This window comes from Falco naumanni, chromosome 6, assembly GCF_017639655.2.
Source record: "Falco naumanni isolate bFalNau1 chromosome 6, bFalNau1.pat, whole genome shotgun sequence".
NCBI classification, from domain to species: Eukaryota; Metazoa; Chordata; class Aves; order Falconiformes; family Falconidae; genus Falco; species Falco naumanni.
The window spans coordinates 22,852,532-22,878,897 of NC_054059.1; the positions used below are offsets into that span (position 1 = coordinate 22,852,532).

General features: G+C 43.0%; 1 protein-coding gene across 1 annotated transcript in view; it reads left to right on the forward strand.

The window, feature by feature from the left end:
• The first annotated feature begins 2,771 nt into the window (after positions 1 to 2,771).
• The window catches only part of ERICH1 (glutamate rich 1), a 76,428-nt gene continuing 52,833 nt past the window's right edge, over positions 2,772 to 26,366 (forward strand). The window contains exons 1-2 of the mRNA XM_040598397.1: positions 2,772 to 2,876; positions 19,667 to 19,861. Of these exons, the coding sequence (XP_040454331.1) occupies positions 2,855 to 2,876; positions 19,667 to 19,861 (217 nt within the window). The 5' untranslated portion in view covers positions 2,772 to 2,854. The remainder of the gene's footprint in view (positions 2,877 to 19,666; positions 19,862 to 26,366) is intronic.

A 26,366-nucleotide genomic window follows, 5' to 3' on the forward strand; every position in this document is an offset into this window, starting at 1 on the left:
ACTAAATGCAAATAGCACTTTATAGTACTAAAATGAAAAGCTAAAAATAATCTAAAATAGAATCAATGGATTTATTTGACAGTCTTAGATTTTGCTTCATGTTCAACTGAACAATGGCATAATAAATGCAATCTTTAACTTAGGAATATTATGTCAGATCACACAGGGTCTGACTATAGCACTCAAATTAAATCTCCAATGCATAACATTGTAATTCATAAAACTATGAAACGTCATCTGAGTCCATTTTAACCACATACCAAACATCTTGAAAAGCCCGCAAAATGATGGGGGGAGAACAACCTTTCAAATATAAATGATACAATCTGGTTAGCACTGTAAAAATAGCTACACACAGTAAAAATCAAAAAAACTTGTAATTCCGAAAGAAAGTGGTTTATGCAAACCATCTGGAAATGACTTGGAAGTATAATTGCTATATTGCAGAAAGCAAAGGAATGTAAGACTTCCACCGTTCCTATTTTACCTGTTTTCCAGATAAAACACAAAGACGGAAATGAAACTAATCACAGATGTGAAAGGCTGATACCCCAAATATATCTGCATTACAAAATAGGACCAATCCCTGCTCTACCCCAGAGTCCTTTCTAAAACAAGTCGAGGACAACCAGAATACTTGCCCTGGCATAGCCCAAGCTACCGTACAAGGCACTCAGCTGCCTGGACCCCCGCATGGCATCACCCAGTCATCGGCACGTGGGTCTACGCTCGGCCACACGGAGGTGACCCCCTTCCCCCCCCCCCCGCAGGATGCCCGCTTGCAGCCGTCTGCTCCCTAAACGGTCAGCGGTATTCGGTATTTCAAATTTTGCTAGGGCTCCGCTTGTGATGCTACTCCGAAGCACACAGAAGTAGACACAAAACACTCCAGCACTGAGAAGGAGGGCACTCGAGTGTCACAGCCCGGTTCTTGGGCTCACAGCACAGAGAGCGACTGGGGCACTTGGAGTACTTGATCTCCATCGAAGCGCTTCGGTCTGGAAGAGATTCAAGTACCACCTGCTCCCCAGACACAGACGGCGGTGCGAGCCTCTGTCGTAGCGCAGCACAGGCGGAAACAAGCACCAAAAGGGGGTGCTCGCTGCAGGGTGAGACCTCTGCAAGTTTCGGGGCGCCGGGCCCGAGGCACGGGCACACGCGTTTGCCGCCAAGCGCCCGGCCCCGCCGTTCCAGCGGGAACATCGGCACCCCGAGGGTGAAGTTCCGAAGGCGCCAGAAAGCGGCGCCGCGGGCGAACGCCCCCCCGCACCTCCCGCCGCCGGGAAGGCTCCCCCCGCCCGGACCTGACCGGACCGGACCGACCCGCGCCAGTCGCACGGCGTCCGCCCCCCACCCGCCCCGAGGTGGCGGCGCCCGGCGGTTCGCCGGCCCTTCTCCGGCAGGCAAGTTTCGGGCCGGCGGGCCGGGCCGGGCGCGCTGCGGTTTCGTTACGCTGCTCGTGAACTGGTTTATTTCTCCGGCAGAAAGCCCCGCTCCACTGCTCCGCGGCGCGCCTGGCCAAGCCGGCGGCAACCGCGGCCCGCCCCGCGGGGACAGCCACCCGCGATCGCCCCGGCAACCGCGGGCAGCGCGGCTGATGCGGCCGGCCCCGGCGCCCGCGGACTCCTCCAGCCGCGCCGAGCCCTGCGCGCCCGGCGAGCGCGCGGAGCCGCCGTGGGTAACGCCGCCGCTCGCCCCTCCTCGGAGGCCGGGGAGCGGCCCCGTCGCCCCTCGGGGCCCGGCCGCCCTCCGGGGGGCTGCGAGCGGCCGGCGGGCAGCAGCGCGGCCCCTTCGACGTACCGGCACGGCGGCCGGCAGAGGACAGGGGAGGGAGCGGAGCGGGCGGCTGCAGCCTCGGCCCCCCCCGGCGGGGCAGCCCCCAGAATTACGCGCCCCCAAAATTTAAATCTCCGCCGGCACTGCGGCTCCGCGCGCAGAGCCCCCCGCCCCGCCGCGCCCTCCGGCCGTACCGGAGGGTCCGTCCGTCCTCGCCCCCCCGCTTCCCGCGCTCTGCCGGCGGTGCCAGCCCGCAGCCGCCCCGCGCCGGCACAGGGCACCCCGCCGCGCAGCCGTCCTGCCCGGACTGTGCCTCGGCGAGACCCCCGCCACAGCCAGCGCGGCGCCGGGACGCACGGATGCCGGGGGAGAACGCCACAACACCACAACCGACGGCGCGGCTGGCGCGCCCTCTCCCCGCTGCCTGGGCACCCGTCCCCGACGGCGGCGGTGCCCGCACGCCGCGACCGGACCCGCAGCACCGGCGCCTCCGTTCCCTCCGCTGCCTGGGCGGGGGCACCCCGCCGCCCCGACGGCGGTCCCCTCCGCTCCCCTCCCTCCCTCCCTACCTACCTTTTTCAGCGCTGACATTCTAGTGCATTATTAACGCGGCAGGTGCGGGCTGCGCGCGGGGCTGCCGGGTCAGGTGAAGGAGACACCCGGCCGGGAGCGGGAGCGGGAGCAGCGGCGTGCGCCCAGCATCACCCCGGCGCGACTCACCCCGCCGGGGCGCCGCCGCCCGCGCGCCGCCGGGGCCGCCCGCCGCGCGCCGCCCCCCCGTCCCCGCGCGCACTCCCGCCGTCGCTCCCGCGCGCGCGGCTGGGGCGCCCGCCGGCTCTGCGCAGCCGCGCTCCCCCTGCCGGAGCCCGCGGGCACCGCGGCGTGCGGGCGGGGCGGGGCCAAGCGGCTCCCAGCCGGCGGCGCCGGCACGCCCCTGCCACCGTCTCGGCCAATGGCGCGCGTCCCGCCCCGTGACGGACAGGCGCGGCGGCGAGCAGGAAGGAGGGCGAGCGCGGTGTTGCCGGCTGCGAGGGGCCGCCCACGCTGCTCGGAGGGGGTCGCCCGTGCGCCTGGGGCCATGGCCCTGAGCAGGAGGGAAGGTACGGCCGCGCCGGGTGAGGGGGCGTCGATTTGGGGACGTCTGTGCTGCCGGGCTTGCTCCGTGGGGCTGGGACAGAGCGAGCCGGGGGGCTGGTTGTTAACGGCCCCGGGCGCGGCCGCCCTCGGCTGAGGCGCGTTCCCGACCGGCCGTACCGTGCTGCCGCGAGACGTGCGCCCCGCTCCTCGGCGGGGGGTGGCGGCGGGAGGCCGGGAGCGGGGAGCCCGGCAGGGGGGAAGCGGGCGGCCGGGGGCCGCCTTGCGGGGTGGCTCCCTGCGGGAGGGACCCTGAGGGGAAGCCGGGGCAGGGCGGGGGCGGTGGGTGCGCAGGGGCACGGCCGGGCGGCCCAGCGTGGCCTCCTGCCCGGGGCCCTGCCCGGAGCTCCCCGCTGGGGCCCTTCTGGCTCGGGGGCGCCGGGGAGCGTTCCTGCTGCGGCGTGTGCCTGCCCGGGGGTGGGGAGGAAGGGAAAATCAAATTACTGCTCTAATCACACCTTATTTTAAGGTGAACGGTTTTTTTTTCCTCAGTACGCACATGCGGGTGTACCCGTTGTTAGCACGTAGCTTGACTTTATTTAAAGCTAGTTAGCACAGTTCTGAAATAAGTATGCTACTGTGCTTGCAAAGAAGAAAAAAAAGCTTTCCCCTATCCAAGCATAACTTCAATCCATTTGATTTGCTTTTGTGTTTTATAAGACATGGTTATGTGCAGAAAGAATGCAATAATAAAAATGCAGGTGTTCTTTAAGTGGTACCTTGTTCTTAAGGGAGGTTGAGTGGGGCTGAGCTATAAGGCAACTGAATGCTCACCTCCCGTTGTCATTTGTGGCTGGCTCCTGAGGTTGCAAACAGTTACAGCGTCCTGAGGCTTAAGTCTTTCCTGTGAGGATAACAATGTGAGTGAGACTGAAGAGCAAGGGTTAATGTTTAAGTTAATTGCTGGCTGGCTGCAACTAGTGATAGTTTTGAAGGAAGTATAAAAATGAGAGTAGTATTCTGAGTTTTAGATGCAGCCTTATTGTAGGAAATGGAGAAGGCAGGTGGATTAACTGCTTTGCTTCTAGTTTGACTTTGAGGAAAACCAGAGAATTACAAATTGATGTCCTCTGGGAGAAGGAGAGTTGGGAAGAGTAAGTTCGTTCATTGGTAAACAAACATAGGAGTCTATAGCTGAGTGGGGGAAGCAAATTACAAAGCCCTCAAAATGTTTAAAAACAAAGGTCAAATAACTACTTGTTTCAATAGGGTGGAAGAGAAAGCTGAAATGATCATGCTAAGTAACTGGCTTGACTATGTAAAGTTAGAAATCAGTCATGTTTCCTTCAGCCACTCTAAGGAGTGATGACTTCAATTTGGGAAGAAAATACAGCAAGGAACACAAGGATGACAGGGTGCCACATGGTCACCCGGGATGAGTTAACAAAATTGGAAGAGTTTACAACCTTATCTGATCAGCCTCTGCAGCCGATGGCATATATGGAAACTGTTTACTTTCTCTTGTGTAAAACTATATATGCTTTTAAAAAGACAGATGTCTCAGACTGCGGGGGGGGGGGGGGGGGAGGAGTTTAGAAACTTCTCTTTACAGTTGTTTTTGCTCCTGTTTAGGAGTAGGTTGAAGAGAGACTTTTGTCTGTGTTAACCAGTGAACACTGAAGCTTTCTGTTTTGTACTGAGCTGTACCATAATATAGAATAAATGGGATCGTCAGTAGTTTGTAGGATGGGTCTAGTTGTCAGTGAAGAGAACCTAATAGCTGAAAGATGGTAAGCCATCTTTCTTAGCTAAGTGCAGGTAAGTGAAATACACTTCACTTTGCAGGAAAGTGTGAGGCAGGTGTGACTAAGAAAGTACAAAGTTTTTCGAGTTTTGTGGAGCTTCTTGGTTTTCAGTTGCTCATGTACTAATGATTTCTAACAGGGCTAGAGGTACTAGCAGCTGTCATTATATGTATTACTGGCCGGATGATTATTCTCTCTGTGACAGCCTTCATAATTTGTAGCTGTTAAACATCATTAGTTGCATCTCTAAGGCTGTAGTCATTATTTTTGAAGTGTGCAGCCCCAAGGTGACACTGTGGGAAGGGGTTATGCAGTGGCATTCCAGCTGCTGGAGGGTAGAGTTAAGATACTGGTGCAGGTGTAGTACACATTACCAACCTTAACTGCTAGTAAGAAGGGATGGAGAAGTTAATATGCATCTTAGGGGTTCTGTGTTTTGTGGGGGTGGCTGGTTTTTTGGAGGGGAGGGGAGTGGGTTTGCATTGGCTTCTTTTTATAAGTTATGCTTTGGAGCAATTCTTACCTACTTTGCAGTGAGACATTCTATCTCACTGCAAGTCCACAAGAGATAGATAGGGCTCTGTTTTAACATATTAGGATATTTTTAGAAGCAGATCTATGTACTTGTGTTACTTGCTAAGAGTAGTAAGATGGGGGAAAGGTGATGTGTGCCACTTTGGTGTGTTGGTTTGGGGTTATTTTACCTTTTTAAACAGTTAGTGCATTATGGCTTTCACTCAACACTAGTTTTGAGTGTGTTATCAGTAGATTTCTGGTATCTATGGGCTATCTCAGAGCAATCCATAAAAAGTTAAGATTGTGTTGTGGTTTAACCCCAGCTTGCAACTAAGCCCTACACCCCCTCAGCGGGATGGGGAGAGAACTGGAAGGGTAAAAGTGAGAAAACTCAAGAGTTGAGATAAATAAATAAATGAATAAACAGTTTAATAGTTAAAGCAAAACCCACATGCACACACAAAGCAAGGAACTCATTCACCACTTCCCATCGCCAGGGAGGTGTTCAGCCATCCCCAGGAAAGCAAGGCTCTGTCATACTTAATGGTTACTAGGGAAGACAAATGCCATCACTCTGAATGTCCCCCCCCTTCCTTCCCTCTTCTTCCTCCAGTTTCATATGCTGAGGACTATGTCATATGGTCTGGGATATCCCTTGGGCTGGTTGGGGTCCGCTGTCCCAGCTGTGTCCCCTCCCAGTGCTTGTGCACCCACAGCCTGCTTGCTGGTGGGATGGGGTGAGAGGCAGAAAAGGCCTCAGCTCTGTGTAAGTACTTCTTGGCAATAATGGAAACGTCCCTGTATTAATAACTGTTTTCAGCACAAGTCAAAAAACCCATAGCCCCATACTAACTACTATGAAGAAAATAAACTTTATCCCAGCCAAACCCAGCACAAGAGTTATTTCCAGTATGCAATATGTAGTTTCTTCTGTTTTCAGTTGTCTTTAGTTCAAAAGATTGCAAACTGTTCTCTAGAAGTTTGTGTTTCTATTAAGGGTTGCCTAATGGCTTAAATTAAAACTCCCTTTATGACTAGAAAGAAAAGAAAAATTCTCCTTTGTTGAAAATTCCAGTACTTTGTAATGATGGGATATTTGGTATAATACTGATTTCTGTTATGTGTGTATGTGAGGACACTTGCAGAAATTGTTGGATATTATGTTGTTGTCAAATATTCAAATCACAGGAAGGGGTGATATATTTACTCTGTAAAGAAAACTATGTAGACATTCGGTTATAGTTATATTTTATATAATATGAACTTATGAAGATTGCTTTTAAATATAACTTAAATGATGCAAAGTCTTGTTGAACTTTTGCCTGTGCTCAAGTGATGTTACCCTTGCCAGTTTCATGTTTTGTTTTGTAAATACTAGTGTATTGAGCTTCATTTTAGTTTCATATGAGCAGAGGGAGCAAGCTGTCTCCTTAAATTTCCAGATTTTTTCCTCTTCAGTAGTCTGAACTCTGAATGACTTTTTTTACTGTTTTCAGCTATTTTTATGTCAGTACTTTAGGCCGTTATACCATTTGTTTGTTTTCCGTGTTACCCCCCAGCATCTATGATAACATTTAACTTTAGCCCATATAGCTGAGATATAATTTGATGTTCACTTCAAACCATACGCTGTTTGCATCCAGGTAAGAGTTCTTTAGGTTGAAGTAAGATTTAAACCTTTTGAAATTTATGAAGTTCACACCTGTGCTGGCAGGGGACTGGTCTTGATGACCAGTGATGTTATAAGTGCACAGCTTTTTTTGACCTTTTGTACCCAAAAATCTGTCTCAGAAGAGAGAGGGGAGTCTCTGACAGGTATGGCTTACAGTTGGCCCAACTTGGAGTACCCAAAATTATTAATAATAATTTTAATCAGCAAAATTGAGCTTCTTTAGTAGGGGTGGGTGAGATACCTTTAGATGGTTAAAGTGAGGTCTGTTTGTGCTAGGTAAGGTCAAGGTAATGGTGCAGTATGAGAAATGTGTTGTGAAAGACGCTTAGAAAAATGGATAGCATGCACAAATTGAAATAATGGATAAGATGCTCTGTTTTCCCAGGACTGCAGTAGCAGTACACATCTTACAAGGCTTCCCTACAAGGCAGACAGGGTTCTTATGAACAGCTGGAACAAAATCCTGATGTTCTCATCATGGTGGTTATGCAGCTTCTTATTATCTGTGTCACGTCAAGTTTATTAGATGTCTAGGAGCGTGTGGCTGCAATTAAGGTGGCCTACTGAGAGAGCTCTAAAGCCTTTGTTGAGACAGGATGGCATGATCTATTAGTCAGATTCTCAGTGAACTACACAGTCATGCAGAATTTGCTGACAGATGTAATACCAGTCTTACTGATGTGAAACTGCAGTGTGACACAGATGGTGCTTTGTGAAGCTGAATCAGTTCCGTCTAAGCTAAGAAGACAGAGCAAATGTCCACTTTTTGTAGTGGATAACTTTACTCTTTTGTATTGGCAATTGCTATGAACTGTGTTGGCCTGCATGCACACAAGCCAGTCTTGGTCTGGTAAAACAATCTTCCATTGTGGGTCACTCATTAATTTAGGTGAATACATAAATGTGTGGTATGTAATCGCTGTATTCTTTTCAGTTCCTGACATGTGCTATATACTTAAGTTGCTGCTGTTCAAAAGTTGCCTCAAAGATAGGAGAACAATATATTACTGAGTTTTTAATAACAAAGTGTTCTACCGTATATTATAAAACTTAGTGCTAGGTGAAAAGAGTAACGGAGCCATGTTTTATGGACTGCTGTATTAGAGTACAAAACTGGAAGTTTTTCACGCTATGTGGTTCCTGGACTATAGTAAAGTATAAGACAGGAGTAAAATCTAGGCAATTAGCATCTGATTTTAATGTCTCATGGCATGTAGAACACTAATAGATGCTGTTTCGGTGACAATAATGTCAGAGGTCTTGAGACAAACTTAGATATTGCAAAGTTGGTATTACATACTAGATTTAAAACAGCAGCATCTGAGCTTCTTGCGCGGCTCCCCATGATGTTTTGGTTAACAACCATAATGAGATGCAAACGGCTGATAGCTGGTAGTTCAAGCACAGAAGTCATGTGACCTTGAATACTAGTAAATCCTTCTGTTATTTGATTCCCAAACAGTACAAACGAGTTCTCCTTTTTCTGACTAAATATGTAATAATAGCTTTAGCAGTTAAGAGTAAAACTGTCTATGTTATATGGGATATTAATGAGATCAATTTTAAAACTGGGAAAGGGACCATTCCCACCTTACATGTAGACATTGTCAAAAACTGTACAAGTTTTTCCCTTTAAGCTTTCAAGTTTTATGAGGCTAGTAGAACTAAAGGATTGTGTAAGGAGCTAGTCAAGTTGAAAAATAATCAGTTCTCATGGTATTCCTACTCAGTCTTAATCCTGGACTTCTGTAGTCCCAGTAGAAACAAAACCAAGCAATCGACACTCCTTGATACCCGCTGACTCAGATGGTAATAGCTCACGGGGGAGATGGGGCAAACAGCCTTTTTTCGAAAAAGTGCTTTCTTTGCGAAGGCAGATAGTTAAAAGTAAGGTATATGAGACTGAGAGGCTGTGCATTCCAAACCAAAAGAATTCAGAATCAAGATTTCTAACCTGTAGGGAGATCTTCACGGGAAACAAATTACTGTGTAATATAGGACTCTTAATAGAGTAAGGAGAGGCAGAAGGACCAAGGCCAAAAAAACCTCAAGCTTTTCAAATGTAACAAATATGGCTGGGGGGGGGGTGGGGTGTATGTCAAAGGTGACAAAGTACTGGAAAAAAACCATGTGAACTATTGAGTTCCTCTACTTCTTGAAGCACCTCCAGAGTATTTTAAAATATATTAAAAATATTCAGACACAAGTTGTTTAGCCTCACTGTGGGTAGGTGTGTAAAATTACTTCTTCCAGTCATTCAGACAAGATAACCTAGTGCTTTTTCTGACCTTAAGGTACAAGTGAATTCCACCCTGAAATTTGAAGCCAAAGAAGTATTTTGTGTCTTCCTCAAGAAAGAATTTCAGAGAATAGAAGTGCTGTTTGGAAACAAGGACTGTAAATTTTATAGATAGATGCATTTAAGTCTGAAGTATGAAAACTGAGGATGTTGTAGATGATCTGCAGAATGGCATCCTCTTTGACCAAACAGAAGATTTTGTAAGATGTTAGCTTCTGTGTTTGTGTAAAAGTGCCTCTTTCACGTAATAGTTAGTTTCAGCCTGAATTTTCTGCAGCAGGTTTTCCGGTCGTTACTTTTATCCTGCTTTGTCCTTTTGCTACTCTAATAAGACTGTTACCATAGCTTCACCTGCAGGATGAAGGCTACTTGGAGACTGTGAACACAAAGCAAAATACAGTAAAATTGGATCTTCCCATTCCTATGGACTTAAAACTGTACTTCAACCACAGCTAGAATTCTGCATATTTCACACTTCCCCACCCCCTACTCCCCTTTGGGAAGGTTAATTTTATTATTCCCATGACAGTGCTTTGCTTTGGTTTGCATGGCCTTTGTCTGTGGTGGAATGGAAGTTGGCACTCTTGGCAAGGCTGGCCTCGCTGGTAGCAGTAAAATTACATTTTCCTTTTCCTGCTCCTGACTGGAACAAGAGCATCCCTTCTTAAACGTAAGATATACCATTATGATTATCTGAACTGTCAGGCTATACAGAATGCAATTGCATGTCACTCCAGTAGTCGTCTTCTTTTTCTCATATATCTGGGCAGCTTGAACATTTTTGGAAATGGGAAAGTCATACAAAAATGAGGCAGAGTGGAAAAATGGTACCCTGTTCAGCTGCCATGCAATGTTTTGTTCTAGTTAATTCCTCCCTTTCCTCTTTGATTTTAGTCTGTTGGTAGTTGCTGAACTGGTGTCCCAAGTCTCTGGGAATCTTCTGTGCAGCTAAAAGATCTCCGTGCAAAGATTATTTTTTTTTTAAGTTAAAGTTTAAATATCTAGTCATTGCCCTTGGGGCTAGAACATGCATGTGTGTGCATGCACATACACGCTTCTTGTATTGTGAAATTTGGGTCATGATTAATAAATTAATTATCCTCAGAGGTCCTCTGTATTGATTTCCATTAGCTGTAATGGGGGCTTGTATTCTGCATTATCATTTGTACCCAGTGGCTGGTTGGCAGAAGTGGTGTCTTGTATACACTAGGTCTGTGGAGGAGTGGCTGATGTGTCTACTGCAAACTGAATTTTGCTCCTAGTGTCTGAAATATAGACCAGGTACCTTTGTCTTTGAGACTTAGAGCCATGATCCAAGAATCACTGTATACTAGGCCAAGTAAATACAGAGTTAAGACCTTTGTTCATCAGTTTGACCAGCTGAGCCACTCCTTCAGAAAGAATCTGAAATACCTAAAACATTAAACTCTGTCCTGTATGATTAAAGAGCAAGTAAACTGTGGGTAATTATTTAAGGGAATGGATAGTAGCCCTTAGCCAGAAGTTACCATCTTGCAGTCTTCCTTCCATCTGCTAGATGGTAAGAATAGCAGTCCAGCTAACATTTTCTGTATGTAGCAGTCTCTTAAAATTAAAATGCTTTACATGCTGTTGCTTTGGGTTCTAATGAAATCTAGGTCTCTCTCTTTTTTTTTTTTTTTTTTCTTTTTTTCCAAGAGCTACTCTTTTTCAAGTGGTCCCCTTGACCATCTCCAGTCGAGAGCTGACTGTCCAGCTATGATTAGGGAAGAGGAGATTATCCAGGCAGCAGAGTTGTTATACTCAACTAGGCAAGGCCCTAAGCAATCTGCTGTAGTCGATCCTACTATGATTAGACTAGATGATGTCCAGAGGTCCCTTCCAACCTTAACAGTTCCATGGGGGTTTTTGACCATGCTGTAAAGTAACTGTCTTGTCATGGTTTTCATAGGCGATGGGATACTTGCATCATAAAAGAGACTTCAAGGATTTAAATCTTTTTGAGTATCAGAGTAATAATGCATTAACAGAGGGGAACTGAACATTTTAATGAAGCCTTGTCCATGTGTTCTGCATGTGGATTATCATTCTGTCTGCTCTTTCTGTCCTCTTCTGTTCTGCTGTACTATCTTCTGCTTTAGAAGAAATAGCATATTAACACATTTTACACATAGGATGGTTTCATAAGAAATTCCTGAATCTTCTCTTTTTGGAAAACTTATGTTTGTAGGAGAGAGAAACCAAGTAGGGCAACTTGCAAGCTTCACGGAGTTCTAATGTGTTCAGCACTCTTAATGCCACTTCATTTATTCTTGCTGCCCGAGTTGCATTTGAGTAGGCAGAAGGTAACCAATTCAGAAACATGATGTTCACAGACTTACAGTATGTATGGCAAGTAGCCAAAAGTACATGGCAAGCATTCTCCACAGAAATGTTTTTGAGGAAACTGTTGCCTCCTACACTGAGCTGGACAGGAACATTTCTGATGTTGTTCAGAACTTCATTTGTTTAGTTATTCAGCGTGCTTTTGTTACTCAGTCTTAACTGAGTTTTAAGTCATGCTGCCAACCCTAGGAGAATCATTATAAATCTGCAGTGCTGTTCCACTGTTGCCATGTGTGTGTTTGTGGGTAATTCGTTTATGTACATAAGAAACTTAAGGTGGTGTTGGTTTAATACATAGATGCCAAACAGGGCATTTATTTGAAGGAGGCTTTTTACTATTTTCACAAAGTTGTGGTGAACGCTCAGGATCTTTCTACAATTTGAATCACTAGCTAGCACGTGTTTTGCACTCTGTTTCTTTGAGTTATACTTCGCTTTGTTACATCAAACTGTAGAGACCTGGTGCTTTTTCAGTTTTCTGGTGTATTTGTACTTCACTATCTCCACACATGAGTTGTCAAGAATAAGCCATGGAACTAGCCTGGTACCTATTGCAGCTTGTTCTCACTTCTTGAAAATACCGGCTCCTTTTCATCAGTGAGGAATTCCTGGAAAGACACATCTTGTGGTGTTGCTTCAGCTCATTGTACAGGATGAACATTCAGTGCTTTCAATAAAAGGCCGGGCATTTTGATAGTGTTACATGTTTTCAGCTGGAAAGTGAATTTGTTTCACTTTTGAAATTAAACAGAAAACCTACTTGTAAAACAAGACTAGAATATATAACCTTTTTACATCTCTAGGTCTATTAGAATTGAAGTTTTCTACTGGAAACTTCCAGACAGTTGGACTAGATGATAATTGTGGGCCCCTTCCAACTGAAATACACTGTTCTAACTGCAGAAATACACCAACTGCTTTCTTCATCCTGTGTTTACAGCTCTCTACGTCTCAGACACAAGACCACAGTATTTTTTTTAAGCTATGGAAGTACACAGAAGCCACATAACTGTATATGTTACTTCACTGTAATATGGCATAGACTCTTAATAAAGCTGTGAGGAAGGTTCATGTGTTTAAATATAGTTTTACTTTGAATGAAAGTACAGTAGCTTTTCCACTCTTGGCTTTTTAAACTGTGTTATTTGCCACTACTATAAGCCAAATTATGCTTCCTTTTCTTTAAGTGGAAAACTTGATGTCAGTGGGATTTCTGTGAGGAAGCTGAGCAAAATCTCATCCTAATGCTCTAAATTAGTTGTGTTATACATTTTTATGTATTGCCATTTAAATGTGACTGTGCCTTAGGTGCTGCTAAAGTAGTAAGTAAAGTTCAGGATCATGGTTATTGAACTAAAATGTTATGTGGGTTTTACCCCTTTAAAAAAGCAGCAGCTATGCAGTGAATATAACTAGTAACTTGTCTTGTACACCATTAGTGTATGTAGTGGAAGTCAACTTACCTGGTACTGTTTGACACGTGATGATGTGTCTTTTTTGCTAGCTTTAATTTCAGAGATCTGTTTTAGACCTCTTGTTGGTCTGAATGCATCATACAGTGGTCTAAATCTATCATACATTTAATGAATCAAGAACCTGGGGTTTTTTAATAATCCACCATTTTGTTAAGGAAAGTATTTACCACCATTATGTTGGGAAAACTCTTTCCTTGGTGATCTTTGTAATAACTAAGATACCTTTTGTCTGCTTCCTTTTAACAAATAAAAGGATCCAGTGTGATCACATATATCTGATCTCTGGCTTAGTTTGCATACACATGAGTAACCAAATGTAAGGAACCCTGGAGTGATCCGTGAAGAATATAGTATTAAAAGCAGTCGTCAGTGCAGTTAGTTCTATTCCTTTCTGTTGCAGTCAGCCATGTAGTATTTATAGGAGTTAGAGCTCAATGTAAGAGGCTTCTTTAACTACATTGTTTTATTTTCTTCTGTTAGTTTATTAGAAGAACGTTGCAATACTTCTAGATGCTCATCAGTGCGTTAAGATTGGCAATTCTTATTCACCATTAGTTTCTAATATTTTTGTGGCATGGTCTAATGCAGGGGTCCTCAAACTTTTTAACCAGGGGCCGGCGCGCGGATGAAGTGGCAGGCAGTCATCTGCGGCTGCTTGGTTTCCCCCCCAACCCCAGCGGGGGTGTCTGTAAATACCGGGGGGCAGATTGAGGACCCTGGGGGGCCATATCCAGCCTGTGGGCCGTAGTTTGAGGACCCCTGGTCTAATGTAATCTTATCCTTGAGCCACGTAACACTTCTCATTACTAGCTTAAAATTTATTTGGCATTTGTTTGCTTATGCTAAACAGCCAAAGCTCTCCTTGTTCTTCAATGTCTTGTTGGTTATTGTAAAAACTCTTGTCTGTGTCTGCTCAGGTTTCAGTTCAGCTGGTTTGTACACAGTGGATTTAAGGCTGTACAAGGTTTTTGGCGAGATCTCTCTAGATTTATATAGTAATGTAGTTTATTTTCCTGTCTCGGATTTAAAAAATACTTGGCCCAGTAGGATCTTGGATCACATTGTCACTGTACTAGTGGCTGAGTCTCTCTAATAATTGATAAAACACACAGATTTTCATCTGTGATCACCTCCATTTTAGTAATCTCCACTTTAGAATGTTGGGGGTTTTTTTAATGTTTAAGAGGAACATTTGCTTGTTCCTCTTAAGTGCAGAGTGGCCCCGCACCCCTGAGGGCAAAAGAATCCGTGAGGTTGTATTTCTCTCTTTAATCTTTATAACCTTGTTAGTGAAGGCAGTTTCAGTGTAGCCTGGTCTTCCCCTACAGCAAAAGTGCAAAGAATTTCTTAAAACCTTTAGTATTTGGGCCAGGCATTTCAGTTAATATTATTACTGTGCAGTACCTCCTTTTGACCATATGCCTAGTTCTAACATGAAGTTCCTTTATATAATCTTGAACTGTATTCAATCTATTCCACAAAGCTGGTGTGGCATACACAACTCGTGCCCACCAACCCCTGCCATGTGTTCACACACAATCTGGTATCTGGCAAATCCAGGTAAATTCAGAACTCAAGGTCATCTTTAGCTACTGATTATAAAAAGCCTAATGCATCTCTCACATTTGCTCACTTTTGGTGTCTTGTTTTCAACACTATATCTGACGGCATAAATAATTTACCCATTGTAGTATTAAAGTCCTGTCAGATTCCTGGAGGTGAAAGCACACAAAGCATGGCAAGCACTTCTTCACAATTTTATTTGCTCTTCTGTTTGGGTATTGGAGACATGAGCAGTGGAAAAACCTTCCCACATGCTACTCGGAACTAAAATGGCAACGAAGTCTGCCATGGTAACACAGAACTCCAAAATATGGTGGTCCCCGGGCTGTACTCATTCATCTAACCTAGGTTTAGAGCTTTCTCCAGTTGCCACTGTGTGACCAGGTGTGCAGAGCTATGCATTCCTTCAATAATTTATAGCTATAGGGACATTTTTCTTCATGTTGCAGAATACATTCCCTGTAGAACTCTGAAAGCATCCTTAGTCTTTGGTAGGTTGGGAGTAATGAGCTATCATTTATACCCCAGAGAAACAGAGCCATAATAGGCTACTGTGGTAGTTTTTAAAGACTTACTGTGGACTGGGTGAACTGAAGTCTTCCTCTTATTAATTCTTGCCTGGTCTGTGCCCTACAAAACTCCTTGGATTAGTGTTTGCTGGCCCAGATTTTGTAAGGAAGTAAGCACAGTTGAAAACAATGAAGATTTAATGCTAATAAATATTCTATGTTGCTTTCAGCTGCATCCACATCACTGCCATTCCTGGCCCCTAAACTGCTTAGCTTACCTGCTTCCCTCTCTCTCTTCCAGTTTCTCGTCTGTTAGTTCCCAGACACTGCTTTATTCTAAGAGGAGAGGTACGTTTGTGCGACAAGGCTTCCCCTTTTTGCCTCATAGCTGGCTGCTTTTTGCTGTTCACATCTCTTTCCTGTTCAATTATGGGCTCAGTTCCAGAGATAATTCCCCTCAAACTATTCTTTCTCTTCCAGACTGGAACAGCAAGTTTTGTAATACGTGAATACAATTTTCAAGAATGTACTCAAAAACACCCAGTAGAATGTATTAAATTCACTCCCTTGTACCTTGTGCATTAATGCTGTGTGTGAATGTGGCAATTCTCGTTGGTTCTGACTCCAAATAGTATCTCAGCTTTCTGTGGTCTCCCTTATCTTTTCTTGTGGTGTTTTTAAAAACACATCTCAAAATGTATGTGCTTGTTTAGAAACATCACTGAAAAGTGAAAAAGTGTTCCCAGATTGGTCTCTTGAAAGATGGCATGAATCTGTACAGATCCTCGTATCAGTTAGTTGACTGGAAAACAGTAGCAACAAATAACTGTATGTACTGGGCTGTGCTACAGGTAAGGTGAGAGCAAGTCTTACTGTGTTTTGGAGCTCTGATAGGTTACATCTATCTGATAGGATACATCTCTGGTAGTAATTTTTCCTTGAATTTTCTTTATTGCTAATCTCATGTTAACAGGTCATTATTTTTAAGGATTTGAGCAATTCTTACCAGATGATTTGATCTCTGGGCCTGCATAGTGCCAAAGACATCAAGTTAAGGAGAGTTTTGAATAGGGGAGAAAAACTGCTCTGTAGCATTCAGGCAAGACCAACCTCCTGTGGTTAAGCCAATGCTCATGGATATCACAGGATATCTTTTCTTAAATAATTGCAGCAATAAAACCCTGAGGAAAGAGGATTCTCTGTCATCTGAAAAATGTTGTGGTAGCTCAGCTCAGACTTTTAACTGCAGAGTGCTGCTTTGGAGCATGTAAAGCTGCTGAGTATGGCAGGATAGATATTCCTCAGAGCCTAATTTCCTTATTCACTGATACGCAGGACAAACTTGTTCAGAAAAGTTTCGGGCTGCAGGCAGGTTTTGTTTTGTGGTTGGTGTGGGGGGGTTTTTTGTTGTTTTGTTTTTGGTTTTGTTTTTTTTTTTTTCCTTCGGGCTAGAATATACTTAGGTTTCCAAATAGTTCAGACTAGATCAGTGAGTCTTTTCAGATGCTCTCTAGTGATACCACCTTCTTCATTCTCCTGAGGGAGGTGTACTGCTGTGATACATTGCTTCCTGCTGTCTTCAGAAGGCTTGAAATACATTAAGTTTCAAACAGGGACCTTGTCATGCCTAGGTGTGCCCACTGCTCATTTCCTTTCTGTTATGGCTATTGGGAGTTACTAGTCTTAAGAGACAGTGTTGCACTGCTGATGTGCACTGACACAAGTGTGAAAGTGCTGCGGGCAGCAAAGAACTCACCCATTCTGCACCCAGCTGCTGCTTCCTGCATCTGCTGAAAACTCCAGCCTGTAAGATTGGATGCTGCTTTGGTGTTGGCAGCTAATCCACAACTTTGCTGAAGAAAATCTGCCAATGCTACTGATCTAGGTATTTATTTTGAAGCGAGAGAGATTTTTCTGAAAGAATGCTTTCCTCAGTATTCACATCATCTGAAGACAGGCATTGTTTCAGCTTGCTTTCTCAAGCACAGGTATTAGAGATGGGGAGAGCCCCCATGTAAATGAGCAGGAATTATTGATCAAAACTGGTCTCGTATTGTTTTCTGAAGCAGTGGTAATGTGTGTATGAATTTGGTCCCTATATTCTAAAAAGGAAAGAAAAGAGTCAAGTTATTGTTTTGTGGGGGTAATTGAACAGATGACTAGAGAAATCAGATTTCAAGATGGGGACATAAAACTCACTGTATCTATGAGAAGGCTGGCTCTCAGCAGATTTGGATAAAATGTATTTCCATTTATAGATTCATCAGTTTCACAATGATCATTGCTTTAGAAGAACAACTTCCTCAGTACAAGTGCTTGAATGTTCACTTGTGTACTGGTTTTGGCTGTGCTAGAGTGAGTTTTCTTCATAACAGCTCCTGCAGTGCTGGGTTTTTTTTGGATTTGTGGTGAAAATAGTGTTGATAACCCACCAGTGTCTTGGTTATGGCTGAGCAGTGCTGGCACAGTGCCAAGGCCTTCTCTGTTTCTCACCCCCACCCCACCAGCAAGTAGGCTGGAGGGGCACAAGAATATTTGGGAGGAGACAGAGCCAGGACAGCTGACCCCAACTGACCAAAGGGATATTCTATACCATATGATGTCATGCTCAGCAATAAAAGCTTGGAGGAAGGGGGAGATGTTTGGTGAAATGGTGTTAGTTTTCCCAAGTACCCCTTCTGTGTGATGGAGCCATACTTTGTTGGAGATGGCTGAACACCTGCCTGGCGCTGGGAAGTGGTGAATTAATTCTTTGTTTTGCTTTGCTTGTGTGCGTGGCTTCTGCTTTAGCTGTTGAACTGTCTTTATCTCAACCCACAAATTGTCTCAATTCTACCTTTCTGATTCTTTTTCCCATCCCACATGGGGGGCAGCGAGTGAGCAGTTGTGTGGGACTTAGCCACCCACTGACATTAAACCATGACATTTAGTAAGGGCTCTACTGGAGTTCATTAAAATGCTGCAGGATTAGTTGCAGTACTCGGGGACAGGATCCAGTATAAACCTCTTGGATAACTTGCTTTAGAGCCAGAGATCTGCAAAAGGCACTTAACTTTGTCTTACTACACTGCTTATATCTGTCTGCTTTCTCTAGCTCTGCTTTAAGGGGAGTGATTGTGGATTTTGTCTTCCTAGCTGCAGAATATCCTGGCAGGGGGACCTTACGAAAAGAAAATACGGTCACTTGTTGATGGCTCTCCTTCTGGGAGCGGTAGTCTTAACCCACAATTTATAAAATGTATCATGCCTACTTGACATTGCTGGCAGCTTGTCACATGTTTTTATTACTGAATGATGGATATGCATAGAAAAACTAAAATCTGGGCTTCATAAGCAAAGCTTTCTGCACAAGTACCTCTTCAGGCTTACATCTTGTCATAGACCTTTCATAAGCCTACCAATTATTCAAGAGATTGGACACAAGCAAAGAGTAAGTGATCACTTCATAAACAAGTAAGAGCTCAAAAACATCTAATAAAACATTCTCCCTTAGTTAGTCATTTACCTGATAATTGAAGCACATTGCCGAGGTAGATGTGGAGGAAAAAATTATCTATCAAGGACTGGTGGTTCAAGGATTTCCCAGCTCAATGAAGGTGATTTTTTTTCAGTTGTGAAGGAAAGTAATTTGTTGAAGCAAGTTATGTGGTGATAGTATGTTCGTCTGTTACACTGCAGTAGGAGCCATTCTTTTAACAGTGTAAGGCCTTTTGACTTGGCAGAATTATTTTGTTAAGAATCTGCACCAGGTTGCTTGTATAGTGTCCATACACTGTATATTAAATTTAAAATTAGTGTTTAGATGTGTTTTTCCAAAATTCTCTTTTCCTTCTTTCCGCCCTGTCCTCCAATATCTGCTTGATCATGTAGAATTAGTGAAACTGGGGCTGAAACAGATAAAAGCTTTTAGTATTACTTTATATTTTGATATAACATATAGCTTTAAGTGATCAAATTGTGCATGCTTCCATATAAAGATGATAGTTTTGTTGATGAGTAGATTATTTGCATATATTTTCTTTAATCAAATCATGCTTGCATTTGAGTAACTAGTAGCAGATTGCTAGTGTCATCGGAAAGGGGCTCATAAGAGGAAGAGGCATATAAGAATACTGCTAATTCTGTAGAAATAATTGGGTTACCATGTGTTTCTGCTGCTGTCTACTTCTAGGTTTTTATGTGATTAAATAGTTGTAGCTTACTGATTTTAATGAGTGATTCAATTGCAGTGCCCCTGTGCCAGAAGAGACCTGCATTTTGAGCAGCCTTGTAACACTTGTGTGGGAAGATACTTGTTTTAAAAGAAACTTTAAAAAAATGTATGTTTTATCTGTAAATGTACTGTTATTGCCAAAATGCAGTCAAGTAGAAGACTTCAAATGTAACCTTGCTAGTGAACTCTGGGGTTTTAAAGCTGCTTTTCTGACCCTAATTGTGACTTTAATATATTCTTTTTCATTTTACCTATGAGAGGTAGGGACTAACAAAGAGAAACTTGCATCAAATGTGAGAGAAATTATCTTGTATCAATTAGTTGTCAGATTTTTAAAGTAGTAAAATACCTTTAAATCACTGCATTTCTTTCTGTTTAAAAAAAATTTCTTGCCCCACAGTATTCATAGGGAAAGTACTGAAACGACTCTATGGTGAAACTGCATCTTCTCTTGTGCATACTTCAAGTAGAGAAGAGGAGGCGGTTCTTGGAAATCTGGGCTCAAAATCCGAAGAAAATAATTTGGATAATGTTCAGGCTTCATCAGCACATGATGCTAGCACATCAACTGATACACCCTGTGAATCATTTCAAGGTGAGACTGCACAGTCCTTTCTGATAATATGCTTTTAAATATAGTTACTTGTAAACAGTATAGTATGTACTTTTCTCATCTGTTTGCATCAAAAGACAAATTTTGAATACAAGTGCTAATCGTACTTATGACCTGAAGTGTTCAAGGTATTAAATCCTGTGAAAGCCAAGAAATAAGAGTCTTGATCTTTATGCATGAATATAGCATTTAGCAGTAGCTAATATGAAACTTCAGTGTAAACTGTAACTGTCTTGGGTGTGATGTCTGTTGAACAGTCAGAAAATGACTTACACTGGTGCAGCTTTGCTCAGCTGTTAAGAGATGCATGAAAAGAATAGTGGGAATACGTGATCCAGCACTTCCTCCTGCCCTCATGTTGCAACAGAAGGCATATATCAGTTCAGGCACTATGTTAGTTCCCTGCTGAAGAGCATTATTTTGTGTGTTTATGCAACAAAAGTGGCACATGAATATTTTTGACAGGTAAGTAAAAGTTATTTTTCAAATGGATTGTAAAATGTGGATACTGTGCCAAAAAGATGGAATTGGAGATTATTGTAGCTGTGATATTGTGATGTGATATTGTAGCTGTGATGAAAGGCTCTGTGCATAAGTATACAAGTGTGAATTGCCTTGTGTTGTAGTTCATCTGAAAGCAAATTTTGCTGTAACGGAAAGAGGTTGTTAAACTGACTTGAAATAAAGCATGTTTCCCAAGAGTATAAAAAAACTTTCTCAGGGAGGTGCTCAGCTAGACCTGTTACTCACAAGCAAAGAACAACCAATTGCGGATGTGGTGCAAGGCAGGAAACTAAAGTCCTGGAAGAAGCGAGCAAAATTAGTAGGATTGGAACAGTGTACTGCAGAAGAACAGATCTTGTTCAGGGATCTGCTTGGGAGGATTGAGTGGAAGACTGGTCTGAATTCCAAAGGAGCTCTGGAGAGCTGGCTGATCTTCAAGAATAACCTTCTCAAAGCACAAGAATGGCTCATTTTGACATGCAGAAAACTAAACAAGTGTGGCATGGTGCCTGACTGAGCTCAGATGTGCCAGGGAGCAGCAAGGGGAAGGTGAGGGAAGGCTAGCTGGGACAAAGCAGGCACAGGAGCTGTATCATTACTGTGGAAGCAGCCCCACAGTACGTGATAAAGGAGAGGAGAGCATGTCTGGTAACAGCAACCAGGTTCAGCCAACAGTCCAGTGGCACCAGGCGTGTCGGTAGTGACACAGCAGATGTGAGGTCAAGCCAGTATGTAAGGTCTGTGAGTCAGGGTGTGCATCAATTGGGCTATGTGCCCAGGCACAGGTATGGCAGCAGTCTAGCTCAGACTGGGAGCTGCTTAAAAGCCTCAGCTTAAAAGGAGCTCCTGGGTAATGTGAGGGGAGTCCCTGCTGAGTTGGCTTCTTACAGGTCTTTCATTTCTTCACAGCAATCTGAGTCAACAGCTGTGTGATATCAGAGATGCCTGTAAGTGCAGGCAGCTAAGCTCCTCAGTGGGAGCTCTGGGCCCTTAAAACACAAAAAGGAAATACCTGCTTTCACCTTCTCTGTATTAGCTACCTAAAAGAAATACAGATACTGCCCGAGTATGCTGGTATGGCGTTAGGAAGGCCAAAGCTCAGCTAGCGTTGGAATTCATGAGTGGTGTGGGAAGGAACAAGAAGGATGGGGGCAACAACTGGAAGGCTAAAGAAAATGTGGGGCCACAGCTCAATGGGTAAGGGTCTAGTAATGGAAGACAAGGAAAATGCTGAGGTACTTTGTGCCTTTTTTTACCTATTTTTAGTGGTAAGATTTGTCCTCGGGCCTCCCAGGCCCCTGAGTGTACTGATGTAGTTTGTGAGAGTGAGGCATTACCTGCAGTAGATGGTGAGAGCTAGGGAGTCATTAAGCCAGTTGCTGAATTGCATATCAGTGGCACAAAGGGGTGTGCATCCAGGGATGATGACTGATGTCATTGTGAGGCTGGCTTCTATCCTCATTGAGAAGTCACCACAACTGGGAGGTTCCTCAGTGTGTGGAAAAGGCAAACATATCTGTTCTCAAGCAGGGCAAAAAGGAATGTCTGAAAAACTGTGAGCATGTGTATGGAGTAAAACCTTTGGAAGCTTTTTCCAAGGATGTGAAAGACAAAAAGGGAATTGGGAACAGTAAATCTTGATTTACTGAAGGCAGGTTGTGCAACCCACTTGCCTTCTATGATGACACGACTGGCTTGTAGATAGGGAGGGCACAGTGCATTTTCTCTAACTTTTTTAGCAAAGCCTCCGATGTAAGTCTCCCATAGTATTCTTAAAGCCAAGAGGGCAAGATACCAACTCGGCAAGTGAGTGGTCAGGTAGACTGCCAGGCTCAGAAGATGGTGATCCGCAGTACAAAGGTCAATAGATGACCTTGTGCTAGTGGTGTACCTTGGGGATTAATACTGGAGTGCATACTTCTGTGTCTGACCCGGAATAAGCAATGATACAGGCTGAGGGTAACCTGGCTGGGAGCAGCTCCACAGAAAAGGACATAGGGGTTCTGTTGGATGCCCAGCTGAACATGAGTCAGCATTGCATCCTTGCCACAAAGGCAGCTGATGATGCCATATTGTGCTGTATTAGCAATGTAGCCAGCAATTTGAAGAAAGCAATCATTTCTTTTGTGAGACACACTGGAGCAGCATTTGTGAGTCTGTTCTGCAAACGCTGCGACCAGTGAGTTCCTTAGTAAAAGACAGGTAGTGACAAAGGAGAATGAGTCCGATGGAGAGCACCGTAATAGCCAGAGAGCCAGATGACAATATATGCTGAGAGAATTGAGTTTGTTCGGTGCATAAGAAAAGAAGATTAAGAGGAAATCTCATTACTTCAACTAACAAATGTGGAGGAGAAATATAGAGAAGACCAAGCTGTTTTGGAGGTGCTCAGCAACAGGAGAAGGGGCAGCAAGGAAGTTGTGGCAAGAGTAATTCCAACTAGATGGGTAAAGGAATTCTACTTTGGGATGATCTAGCACTGGGAATGGGCTGCCCAGAGAGAGTTTTACTAACTCCATCCTTGGAGGAGCTGAAAACTAAACAGTGTAATAGAAAACTTGATCTAATTGGGTCAAATTTTAATGAGGTTTGGGTTAATGATCTCCAAAAGTCCTTTCCAACAGAGTAGTCTAGGAATCTGTGTTACCAGGGTGGGGGGGGGTTAATTAAAAAAAACAAAAACCCACAAACCACACCTCACCCAATCTGTTACAAGTGTGGCTAGTAACAGGTTGGCTACAGAGCTTTCTTATGTGTATCTGTGGTAGAATTACCTTCTGAAAGCTGTTGTCCTGTACTGCATCCTGTTACTGTGACAAAAGATTGTCTGGAGATCTCAACTTGTTGCACTTGCATTTGTTTGATACCCATTTTGTTTTTCTAGATCAGTACTTCTAGTACTACTTTTGCGTGGTCAATAATGAGGTACAAGAGGCTGATAAAGCATTAAGTTTATTCTATAAAATGGTATTTGGTAGCATTGGGAACTAATTGTCCTTTCAAAATATGTAACGGGCTATTTATTGGCACTAAGATGAAGACATGCTAAATAAGTTTGACTATGGAGTCATTTCTTAAGCTAAAGATGCCTTCATTTGTAGTGAACCCATACCATTCCTTATAAATTAGGGCCTGCCCAAACTCCCACTGAAGTGGGAGGTGAGGGGGAGAATTTAGTTGGCTTTGTGATATATATCTGTTTGTACCTAGTTCCCAATACAATGTTCTTCAGATTAATGAAACAAAAGCTTTTGATCTAGAATCCTAATAGAGGTGAAATATATCTCAGGGGAAAGGGAACATGGAGCAAAAAGAACAGTTCTGTATTTATGATTTTCACAGCAAAGCAATGAGGCTGTTCTTAAAATTATCAGTAAGCTAACTGAGCTTGTTTTTGTTAGAGGCAAGAAAATGCTATGGTAGTACAGAAGAGGTTCTTCTGTAATTGATGTTCTATAAATGTGTACTTTTAAAATAAAAAACAAACAACAACTTAAAAAGGGTTGCAGTGATAAACTCGTGGGTAACTGATTTTTCTCTCTTTCCTATCTGTGAAACCAGCAGATAACCACAACCAGAGAAGAGTTTCATTTAAATTTAAGGAGATCTTGCATGAATAGTCATGTACATATTGTGATTTTATGGCATTGGACACTGAAAGTAGCATGTTTAGGCTATAAGATTTAGAGCTATAAACTGTATGGCTTTGGAAAAGGAAAAATATAAAGGCATCGATATTTTTTTTTTTTTTTTTTAATTTTACTACCATATACTATTTTAAGTAACTTTTTTATTGTAGACCAAAGGTTATGGGCATAACTATGAAACAACTGATCATTTAAGTAGCAGTAGTCTAAGACGAACAATGGAAAATGATGGGGATTGTGTGGATATGAACTCCTTCCTAGTCTGAAAGTGATCAATTTAGTCCTAAAAAATCTACTGAAAAAAATAATTTACTGTCAATAAGAAATCGAAGATTTCTTTAAAAATAAGCTGACTTGAAGTCTAAGTATTTTCTAGCATTGAATAACAGCTTTTACTATAAAACTCATCACAATGTTCTCCTTTAACAGTTGTTTTCAAATTGTGAAAATACCGTTAATGATTTGCATGAGCTAACTCCTACTAGATTCTGGTATTTGTTGGAATGCTGTTTGCAGCATTGCCTGGAATGTCTGCGTCTTGTCGTATAACAGGGACTTATGCCCATAAAATTTAAAGATTATGCGCCTCTATCCTGTAAATATTTGCATTTCTGTGCCTCCTTTGAAATCAAGTTGAAGTTGAGGTGCTTAAGCATATAGATCAGGACCCATATTAACAACTGTTTCTCATTTAATTTTGGAAGATTACTAATTTAGAGGCAGAAAGCATTGTCTCATAAAGCTCCCCACATGGTTCTAGAACTAAACCTTATAATAAGACCCAAAATAATCATTTTGATTGTTGGAGATAGAAGGGAAATTCTGAGGGATGCTGTCCTTTGACTATAGAGTGATCTTCTGAATGGTATATGCATTTTCTTTAGGAAAGTGATAGTTCTGTTATGGGTGGAGAAGTCATGTGGAGGTGCCATGCTGCTTCTGAAACCCAAAGAAGGAGGGTTTTCGCTTATATCTTTTCTTGAAGAGAGAAATATTTTATTACTTTTAAGAAGCAAGTTAAGAAAACTCAACAAGTTCCAACCACCAGCCTGTGGCCAGAATTTCCATTCAAGGGCATGCTAAGATGTATCTTCCCTTTGGATTCTAGTTGTCCTAAATCAGATATTACTTTTTTTTCCCCTCTCTCTTCTACTAAAATACTAGGTGAGAAAATGGATGTAAAATAGAGTTGTGTCCCTCCACGACATTTAGGTAACACTTTCTAAACATTTCTTCCTTTGAGGAAGTTGACTCTTCCATTTGCAAGAGCTATAGTTCTTAATTTCAGAAGATGTAAGAAAAGAGTTTTTTCTTTCTTCAACATAAAATTGAACAGGGTTCAGATAAATGGCTTTATTACCTTAAACCATTTTAAAGTTACTCATATACATAATAAACCTGAGCCTTCTTGGCAGGCAAAGTATTAAAGAGACCAAATGGAAAACTACAGGCTCCTACAAATAAGAGGACTTAATTTTCCTTTTCCCTAAGATTGTGAATATACTTCCAAGTGCAGTATTAGAAATGCTTAAAAACTTGTTGTAACACAAAAAAAGTGTCTAGCTAAAGACTGAGAAATTATTTCTAAATAGGGATTACTCACTTGGATATGGGCTTTGCCTAAGTTTTGTTCTGGATTGGTTTTGGTTGTTTCTGACCCTTGTTAAGGCAGGATCTGCTTGTAACAAAGATTAATTTCATGGAGAATGTTTCTCTTGAGGTCTGCAGTGATTTCTTTGCTTTTTGTGATATCAAAAATAACTAGGTTTTGAAGTACCTTTATACGTTCAAAGTAGACACGCATGCTTCTGACTAGAGACTTGGTAATTGTAGAATTGGCTTTTTTAATAGCCTCCTTAGTCTCAGGCCGCCTTCTTTGTCAGAATTATAACCACTTTTTAAAGGATGTGGGATTGATGTTTAGCATCCTGCATATAAAAATTTAAATTTGAGAGTTGCTGAAGAAGGATAATTGTTCACAAGTGACATGTGTAGTATTCAATTTTTCTGTATTAAGCATGCTGTTCCACTTCTTGCTTTTGCATCTTCCCTAATTCTGAAAAAGGAAATTGAAATGCAGAGAGCCTAGGTGGAGTCTCAGATCTTCTGGAGACAACATATTTGATGTTTTGTCTCATTCATTTAAGTAAGAGGTAATGAAGAAAAATACTAAGCTATTTTAAAAAACTTTTAAAAATTCATAAAACTTAGGAGTAATAAAAGGGAATTCCTATTAGCTATATAAATAGATAATACACAATTTACTGCATATTAATTAAAAATGAGAATGTCTATTGACTGTGAAATATCCTAGCATTGTTATCCTATGAGGAATT